The following is a 10,092-nucleotide window of genomic DNA, read 5'->3' as shown; positions in this document are numbered from 1 at the left end:
GACCCGGCTGATGACACCACGCGACGACCGATGTGGCATGAGTTTATTTGTATATGTGCAATTCATCGTTGTACATGGGCTGGGATACTGCCAGGGCGCCCACACCTAGAGAGGACCTGGTGGGCAAGTAGCACCAACAGCACCCAGACTTTTCGTACGCTTTTGATACTCCTTTACTATGTCAAAGGTTGTCTACCTCTCAGTCTCCGCCACTCTGAAATAGGCAAGGCAAACGGCACTCTCTTTGGGAAATGAGGGTTTGGCATGCACAATATATGACCTAACCAAAACAGCTTCTGGTGCTTATATGAGGCGAGATGGCTCAGTGGTTAGAGCGCGAATTTACTGACCGGAAGGTGTGTGTTTCGAACCCGACGTCTGCCTCTCGACTTCCTCTGTCTTGGCTTGAGCAACTTAGCAGTATCCCAACCCTCGTGCTTCTATCTGGTGGTATGGCAGTTAGGCACCGTCCAGCGTCAAGCGTGGACTGCATATGAGTGGCAGCCGGTAGCCACGATACCACGAAGCGGTGTGGAGGTAAAAGTGTAGTGCGATGGGAGCATAGAGAGAGTAGGGTTTTTTCTGGGTAACCAACAAGTTTATATTTATGAAAGGAGGAACGCATGGTAAGAATCCACGAGAGTGTCAGTTATTGATCCGCGCCATCGGTAAATGATGGTGATGTGTGTCTTGGCTCAACTTAGCAGTATCCCAACCCTCGTGCTTCTATCTGGTGGTATGGCAGTTAGGCACCGTCCAGCGTCAAGCGTGGACTGCATATGAGTGGCAGCCGGTAGCCACGATACCACGAAGCGGTGTGGAGGTAAAAGTGTAGTGCGATGGGAGCATAGAGAGAGTAGGGTTTTTTCTGGGTAACCAACAAGTTTATATTTATGAAAGGAGGAACGCATGGTAAGAATCCACGAGAGTGTCAGTTATTGATCCGCGCCATCGGTAAATGATGGTGATGTGAGCAAATTGGATTCGTAGCTGGCACGCCGCTGGAGGAACCATGTGACCAGCCGACTTCGCTTATTTCAGAAGCTGGTATTGCATAAAAACCATTTGCGATCAGCACATAGCTGAAGCGATCGTTTCCTACTGCCCTTACGTAGGTAGTCCGTCCGAAGTCGATCACCTTGATGGGTTTCAGATGCGCCAAGCCTTCCCGCTTTGCGTTCAGATCTCCTTCAATGACTATGATATCTGAGCTTTTGGGCACCCAAGACGTCGTAAAACTTGTCTTTGATGGTGTCACGCCTACAGTCAGTTGGGAGTGTAATCAGACACATCAAACAGACATCGATCAACTTTCCGCTTGTGAGACTGCTTCACAGACGTTGCCAGACGAACTACAAACAAGCGATTATCAATGGGTATCCAGTAAAGCCAGGATCCTTCCGCCTGGTAACTTAGGGCGACACCAACCCCTGAATATCCTACCGCAGCAGCCTCTGGGCAGCAAAAGCAGCTTGTTGTCCTGCTTGCTTCAGAGTGCGGACATTGAACGCGGCCAGATAGACTGCGTGTCGACGCTTGAAGATTGATTTCGAGATGTCTGAGGATGTCAACGCCGAATACCTGTCATGACTATATAACCCATACATGAACGCGGCCAGACTGCGTGTCGACGCTTGAAGATTGATTTCGAGATGTCTGAGGATGTCAACGCCGAATACCTGTCATGACTATATAACTAACCCATTTGCATAGCCCATTAACTCGTGATTCTCACTCTATTTTCAGCTCATGTACTACAGTTATTAGACGATTAAAGCGTACATTACGTCTTCCTATTCTGTCTCCTTTCTAATCCCGTCCTGGAACTACTCGACTCTCGCAACAATTTAATCGTCTAATAAAAACGAAATGGATCATATTCTCCGACCTACGGTTTTTGATGCCGATCCTCACTCATCAGATGGCATGAAACGATGGACTCATTGGTTCCGTACTTTCAAAGCTTACATTAACTCAGTCAAACCCGAAGGTCTAAATAAATTGGAAACTCTCATTCGTCACATCGACCATACAGTGTATGACTTCATCGCAGAATGCAGCGACTACGATTCTGCGATAACCTTGCTGGAAAAACTTTACATCCGCCCGAAAAATATCGTGTATGCACGCCATCTTTTAGCCACATACAAACAAGAACCTGGTCAGGATGTCGACCAATTCGTTCAAAAACTGAAATCGCTTGCTAAAGACTGTGAATTCAAAGCAGTATCTGCTGTGGAACATACAAACGAAGCAGTTCGGGATGCTCTGATAACCGGATTGCAGTCGAATACCATTCGGGAGAAACTGCTAACGTGGCATGAATTGGACCTTGACAAAGCCCATGAAGCCGCGCGAGCTCTCGAACTTGCACAAAAACAGTCACAATCATACGTATACAGACAACCCGTTACTTGTTCGGTATCTACTCCTTTACCCATTGTTAATTCCGAAACAACAGTTTCGGCCGCTACACAACAAACATGTTACTTTTGTGGCAACCCCAAGCACCCTCGTTATAAGTGTCCCGCTAAAGAATCAGTGTGCAAGAGTTGTGGAAAAATTGGACATTTTCAACGTGTCTGTAGGTCCAAAGCCTCGAAATATCACGCGGGTTCAGCTCAGGACTCCTCAATCTCCTCGCTATTTTGTGCTGCTGCTCCCAATTGCCTATCCAAAACTACAACAGATATTTTGGTCAACGGCGTTGTTGTCCGAGCTCTCATTGATACCGGCAGCTCCAGAAGTTTCGTTTCTTCATCAATCCTGCAAACTCATAACTGGGAGCTATTTCCGTACGACTCTGTGATAACAATGGCGTCGACGATACATTCATGTTCCACCAAAGGTTATTGCCTTGTGTCCATTCAGTACAAGGATGCTATATACGAACGTTTCAGACTTTGTGTATTACCGAACCTTTGTGCAGACGTCCTTCTCGGACATGACTTTCTGGGGTTACATGATAAAGTCGAAATTCCATTCGGTGGTCAACGGGGTACCCTAACTGTATGTGGCGTAACATCCGCAAAACTGGAATCTCCATCCTTATTCACCAATCTTGCTCCAAATTACAAACCGATCGCCACAAAATCTCGTCGTCATACACCGGAAGATGAACAATTCATACAAACGGAAGTAGACCAAATGCTTACCGATGGCATAATCGAACCATCAAATTCTCCGTGGAGAGCACAAGTGCTCGTTACCCGCAATGCAAATCACAAGAGACGCATGGTGATAGACTACAGCCAGACAATCAATCGCTTCACCTACCTTGACGCTTATCCTTTACCAAGGCTCGACCAAATGATTGAAACCATCGCACGCTACACTGTCTACAGCACACTGGATCTCCAGAGTGCATATCATCAGGTTCCAATAATCGAGTCAGACAAGCCATTCACAGCGTTCGAAGCTGGGGGGAACCTATACCAGTTTCGGCGCATTCCTTTTGGAGTGACAAACGGGGTCGCGTGTTTTCAGCGAACGCTGAACAATATAATCAAAGCCGAACAGGTAAAAGACACATTCGCTTATATCGATAACGTCACTATATGCGGCAAAACGAGAGATGAACATGACCGTAATCTTAGGCATTTTCTCGATGTCGCAAAAACATACAATATTACTTTGAACGATACGAAAAGCAGCTTCGCAACTGAAGAGATTACTCTCTTAGGTTACAAGGTCTCCAAAGGTATTATAAGACCTGACCCAGAACGCATGCGCCCCATAAGAGAACTCCCACTTCCAGAGAACGGGAAATCGCAGCAAAGAGCCGTTGGTTTGTTTGCCTACTATTCACAGTGGATACCGGCGTTCTCTGACAAAATTCATCCATTGGTTAAAAACAAAATATTTCCGCTCCCGGAGAATGCCCGAACAGCATTTGAGAACCTTAAACACGAACTAGAAAATGCGATGGTAGTTACTGTCGACTACAATATTCCTCTCGTTGTTGAAACTGATGCGTCCGACATCGCTATTGGTGCATCCCTGAGCCAGGGTAGCCGGCCGGTCGCCTTTTTCTCCAGAACCTTGACTGCAAGCGAGAAAAATCATTCTGCTGTTGAAAAAGAAGCATATGCTATAGTTGAAGCGATCCGCAAATGGCGCCACTATCTCCTCGGGAGACATTTTAAATTGATTACGGATCAACGTTCGGTAGCCTTTATGTATGGGAACCAACAGAAAAGTAAAATAAAGAACGACAAGATTGAACGGTGGAAAATCGAGTTGGCAGGGTACAACTACGACGTCGTCTATAGACCTGGAACAGATAACCGCGTTGCTGATACCCTATCTCGTAACCTTTGTGCCAACATTACTGGGACGGAAAAACTTGAAGAGCTTCACAACATATTATGCCATCCCGGGGTCACGAGATTTGCACATTTTGTTCGTTCTAAGAATCTTCCTTTTTCAGTCAGCGATATCCGACGTGTGGTGTCCAACTGTTCCACTTGCTCCGAGCTCAAACCAAAATTTTGTGACACCTTTCGTGGCCAGCTTATCAAAGCCACACAACCGTTCGAACGCCTTAGTATCGACTTTAAAGGCCCACTTCCCTCAAACACTCGTAATAAGTACCTCTTAACAATCGTTGACGAGTATTCTCGATTCCCTTTTGCTTATCCCTGCGCCGATACGTCCTCTTCCACTGTAATTCGTTGTTTGAGTCAACTGTTTTCACTGTTTGGTATGCCTGCTTATATTCACTCAGATCGCGGTTCTGCATTCATATCAACTGAACTCAAACAATTTTTGTTCGATAAAGGCGTTGCCAGTAGTCACACCGCTGCATATAATCCACAATGTAATGGTCAGGTTGAACGACTTAATGGTACCCTTTGGAAGACCATCTGCCTGGCTCTAAAATCGCGCGGCTTGCCTGTCACACATTGGGAGGCTGTCCTCCTTGATGCTCTTCACTGTATCAGATCCCTGTTATGTACTAGTATCAACTGTACCCCACACGAACGTTTTATGCCGTTCACACGACGATCAGCCAACGGTGCCTCCCTACCTACCTGGCTTACTGTCCCTGGGCCAATCCTTTTAAAACGCAATGATCGAGTCTCTAAATATGACCCTCTGGTAGAGGAAGTGGAACTCGTCTCTTGTAATCCACAGTACGCCCACATAGTTCGTCCAGATGGCAAACACGAAACCGTATTCTTGCGCCGCTTGGCTCCCAAAGGCAACGACATGACATCCGACACAGAACAGGAACCAATACATATCGCCGAACAAGGGGAGCCTCACACAACACCAACAATCCACCGTGGTTGCTCAGAAACTGAACTCTTGCCTATTAACGATGCCTCGCCATCCCATTCTAGTGCAGATCCAGGAAATCACTTGGACATTCTTATCCGACAACAGCGCACTCACCCATATAATCTACGCAACAGAGAGGCGTAAACGACTCCATGTAACTATTACAGCCTTTTATTTTTTACATTCTTTCTCCGCAAAGTATACACTTATTCCAAGGCGGGGAGAATGTCATGACTATATAACCCATACATTTGCATAACTCATTAACTCGTGATTCTCACTCTATTTTCAGCTCATGTACTACAGTTATTAGACGATTAAAGCGTACATTACGTCTTCCTATTCTGTCTCCTTTCTAATCCCGTCCTGGAACTACTCGACTCTCGCAACAATACCGCGCGAATGTTGCTTGCGAAACCGATGCGGGATGAATGGAGTCACCCGTTCTAAGTGGTGGGCCTACAAGGACAGAGCTGATAATGGGGTGGAGAGACGGGGAAGAAAAAGTATGTAAGAAAGAAGGGAAGCGCCAGCAGTAGCCTGTTCCTGCTTACCGACCCTGCTGTGTGCAATGAGTGAGGTGGCCCGACTGATGACACCACGCGAAGGCGGATGTGGCATAGGTCTATTAGTGAGCGTGAAATTCATGGTTGTACGTGAGGGTCCTCGACGAAAACCGCCCGCTCGGCGGTGTTTGCCTTCCAAGATGGAATCCACATGACCCCTCCCCCTGTGCTTGGCTGGAAGACGCTGAACGATATGGTGGATAACCGGCATCGGTAGCCCTTATACTATCAGTTTTTATCGAGTTTATCTGACGATATGCTGAGGGTGTAAGCAATTGGGATGTTTGTGATAGATCTTTGGCCCTTTTACCTGCTCCATTTTTATTTCTTCTTTCGATTATACGGCTTTGTTGAAACGAACTGAAATAGTTGTACACCAACGAAGCACCGGCATCTTCATTTTGTGTTGCTCTCAATGATGATTGGTATGATAACCAGTCACGGTAGACGCTGGTTCCGCTTGCGTAGCCCACAACCCAGCCACCGCAGTTGACGGTGCCAGATGTTGTCCGCGACTGAAGTGCTCGCCGCACAAAATGCCCGTATTCCACCACCTCATTAGAAATTCGTTGAGGATATATCACATTGACAACGCTCCCGAGACAACGGTTGTTAAAAACTTGAAGATACCTCACATCTGTCAACCCAAAATTATACAACTGCACAGACCTTATTGTAGTCTGAACAGAAAACGCTTGAGACCCAGTAACATGTCTTTTTGATGCAACAAGTGAGACAAATTAGCAAACGTGATTCGAGTCTTGGAGGAACATCCATTGACTTAATCAGACGCACTTCCGTCAGAGAAAATATATCCACAGATTCATGTGAAATACTCCAAAAACCCCAGTACCTTTCCTTGAATTGTGAAGGGCATGTTCGGAGACCGCACGTTCTGAAGCATGAATTTGCACTTTAAGGGTTCAAGACGCATACCGAAGTATGGTATGATAGTGGTCAGTTTATTCAACAGGATTTGTGTTCCGCCTTCGTCTTCAAAGATAAGGAAGATGTAGTTTGTGTACTCCACACTCAACGACCTGAACACCGAAGTTTTGAAGGTCTTTCAGTTTTCGCTCCAGTTTGATTGACAGTGAAGTTGGACAAGAACAGAGCAACAGAGAAAAACAAAACACAAATTTTTGCAAGGAAGCTTACGGGGAGTTCACCCTACGTCCTCATACGCCCAGAAGTATATAAATATGGGGATATGGGTGTGTTCACATATACTGTAAAGCGATTGTGGTCAAAAGCACTGACCTATCAACAGAATCAAACGCACCCTTGAAATCAAATAACACCAGTATATATGGAATCGATCTAATACCTGACGGAGTGTGAAGATGTGGTCGGTGCAGCCCCTATTCAGTCGAAATCCTTCTTGACACTCACGGATCAAAGGTTTGCATGCCACCGTGAGTCAATGGAGAGTCAGAAAGAAAGCGTTCGGCTGTAGCACCCTTCCGCTGCCTAGCTGCCATGCCACCCGAAGGAAGCACGGGGGCTGGGATACTGCCGGGTTGCCCAAGCCTAGACACGGGAAGTCGAGTGGCGGAGGTCGGATTCGAACCACGGACCTTCAGGTTAGTAGATTTGTGCTCTAACCACTTGGCCATTTCGCCCCTGATGGAGAGTCAATGACGCCAGGAGCCCCATTGCAACGGAAGTCAAACTGACACCTACGTGGTAACTGCATTCACTGCGAGTACCCTTTCTGGAGATGGGCACTATCATCGATTCACCACAGTTGTCTGGGGGCGAGATGGCCCAAGTGGTTACAGCGCGAATTTACTGACCGGAAGGTCTGTGGTTCGAACCCGACCTCTGCCTCACGACGTCGCCTGCCTAGGCTTGGACAACCTGGCAGTATCCCGACCCTCGTGCAACCTTTGGTTGGCATGGCAGTTAGGCACCGATAAGGTGCTACAGCTGAACCATTATGTAGTTGTCTGGGACGATCTACACCCATATGGATACAAACAGGTTACACAGACATTGACTGAGGAATTCATCGCCATTCTTGAACAGAACAGGTGGAAGGCTTCAGGTCCAAGATCACGATGACACTCGAGTACAGATATGGACTTCAAAAACTGATGGAGGCTTCCGTTTCACAGTCCACCTTTCGCGCTGATAATATAAAGAGCAGTGCTACACCTTTTTTCAATAGTGCCTTTCAGGTGAACAACGGCCACTGAGCGACAAGAACAAAACCGACCCGGGAAACTTGGGTAGAAGCCTCGATCCTGTGTATCAATCCGTGAATCCCAGTGGCCGTTAACATCCGGTAGATATTAGAGGGGCCGGTTCTTGCAGGTGTGCGTTTGGTGTAGACATGAAAAGCGCAACGAGAAGCAGCAGCGGACGCGCTCATGGTGGAAGCTCACACAGGCGTTCCAGAAGGAGTCGCACGCAGTGATAGACACTCGCAACCGGTAAGTGGCAGTGCAGTGCAAACCACACACGATGGGGTTAGCAGTCGAGTGATCTTGGAAGATGGTAAGCAGTCTGCGCTTAGAAAACTCCTAAAGTCATGTTAAAATCACGAGAACCAAAAGAAGCCTGGATTTAGAACAAAACTATATGCAACGCCAACCTGGCGAAGATGCTCCTCAAAAGAGCTAGCGGCTTCCGAAACCCCTAACCTACGACCACTAAAGACTATTGTTTTTCATATCCTCCAAATATGAGCGAAGCCCCTAATGTTGGTGAACTTCTTGGGATTACCCGACGAATGCATGTTGACTCATAACAAACAGCGCGTGAAGTTAGTTTCCCACAGCCAAAAACGGACAGCTGGTGAAACGTCAATCCGATGAAGCAGGTTTTTGGAAGAGCGACATTAACGTTAGAAAACTGACATGCTGTTCATGATAATTACGATAAACGGATCAGATGGAGCCCAACATCAGAAGCGCCGTACCGCTCAAATTAGATGTTGCTGCGCCCAGAAACCGCGGCTCACGCGTGATTGGTAGGAATAACGGCCGAGTACGGATTCGTCGAAATTATGAACCAAGAGTCAATCGCCTTTCACTATCGGCCAAATGCAGCCGGAAGTGCTGCGATCCGAAGGCGACCTAATTTCCACGGTGCTGTTATCGAGGGCATTTTCAGTTCGACACACTGAACATGGGTTTTTGACCCGTTTTAGGATGTTAAATACACTCTGCGTTCTCTTGCTGCTGCTGGAAACGCCAACTAAAGCGAATCACACCAAGGACTGGGATGATCTGAGACGTCATCGATATTACAATCGGCGGATTGAGAGTCGCGATGTCATCTAAAACTACCGTCTCAAACTCAGCTCGGTGATGAGAACCAATTCATATGCTCCACTTCTGTGTCACGGATTCACGGATTCGCGGATTGATACACAGGATCGACGCTTTTGCCCAGGTCTCACGGATCGGTTTTGTTCTTCTCGGTCACTGGCTGTCGTTCACCTGAAATGCATAGGTGAAAAAAGGTGTAGCACTGCTCTTTATGCTCTCAGCGCGAGGATTCGCATAAATGAATGTCTAATAGTGCTTTAAAATGGGTTCTAGAAGGGGCGTGAACAACCGTCATGGGAAGGTCATTCCACGCACCTACTAAACGGAATGCGAAAAAATCTTGTCTAATGAATATGTGCGCTCTGATCTTGAGAATTTTCGTACTATGTCTCTGCCGTGTGTTTGCTGGGTCAACGGTAAAAAACCCTTTTGCCAAACTTTGTTCAAACAGGGCATAAGTAAGTATCAGGTCCCCTCAGAGGCGATGGTACTCCAGAGGAGAGAGATCAAGCATCGTGAGACACGTTTCATAGTCCACGGATTTTGGGGCCGGCAACCATTCTCGTAGCGGCTCCCTAGACACGTTCAATGACGTGACGCCTTTCGTGCGTCCTGGGTGGACAACTTGGTAGGTGTATTCCAGGAGCGGTCTGACGTGGGCCCCGTAGAGTGTTCGGAGTCAGTGTGAGTAATATGGAAGAAGGTGCGTCAGATCATCCGCAGAACGGCGAATGCATTTTGGGCCGATTTCTCATGGTGCAGTGAGAAGGACAAGTTTGGGTTGAGGAAGATGCCAAATGGAGACCGGCGCTATCCAGCGTTTAATTTCCACAAGCTGCCGACCTTAGAACCCACCTACCTCCGAACTCAACAGGATGCCTGTAAAAGCATGCAGAATCTCACCACCCATCGCGAACACATTAGTTTGAAGCTCGAAACCACCGTGATCCGTCAGCTGCCTGCCGCTT

General features: G+C 47.2%; 2 protein-coding genes across 2 annotated transcripts in view; one reads left to right on the top strand and one right to left on the bottom strand.

The window, feature by feature from the left end:
- Positions 1–1,210, top strand: part of T265_08072 (hypothetical protein) — a gene marked incomplete at both ends in the record, with an annotated part of 12,024 nt that extends 10,814 nt beyond the window's left edge. The window contains one exon of the mRNA XM_009173767.1: positions 1,116–1,210. Within this exon, the coding sequence (XP_009172031.1) occupies positions 1,116–1,210 (95 nt within the window). The remainder of the gene's footprint in view (positions 1–1,115) is intronic.
- T265_08073 (hypothetical protein) overlaps positions 1–1,878 on the bottom strand; it is a gene marked incomplete at both ends in the record, with an annotated part of 41,343 nt that extends 39,465 nt beyond the window's left edge. Inside the window, one exon of the mRNA XM_009173768.1 lies at positions 1,831–1,878. Within this exon, the coding sequence (XP_009172032.1) occupies positions 1,831–1,878 (48 nt within the window). The remainder of the gene's footprint in view (positions 1–1,830) is intronic.
- Between the last annotated feature and the right edge of the window lie 8,214 nt (positions 1,879–10,092).

The sequence above is a fragment of the Opisthorchis viverrini genome, assembly GCF_000715545.1.
Source record: "Opisthorchis viverrini unplaced genomic scaffold opera_v5_201, whole genome shotgun sequence".
Classification (NCBI taxonomy): Eukaryota; Metazoa; Platyhelminthes; class Trematoda; order Opisthorchiida; family Opisthorchiidae; genus Opisthorchis; species Opisthorchis viverrini.
The sequence above is the reverse complement of the archived record's forward strand: the minus strand, read 5'-3'. Positions and strand labels throughout refer to the sequence as shown.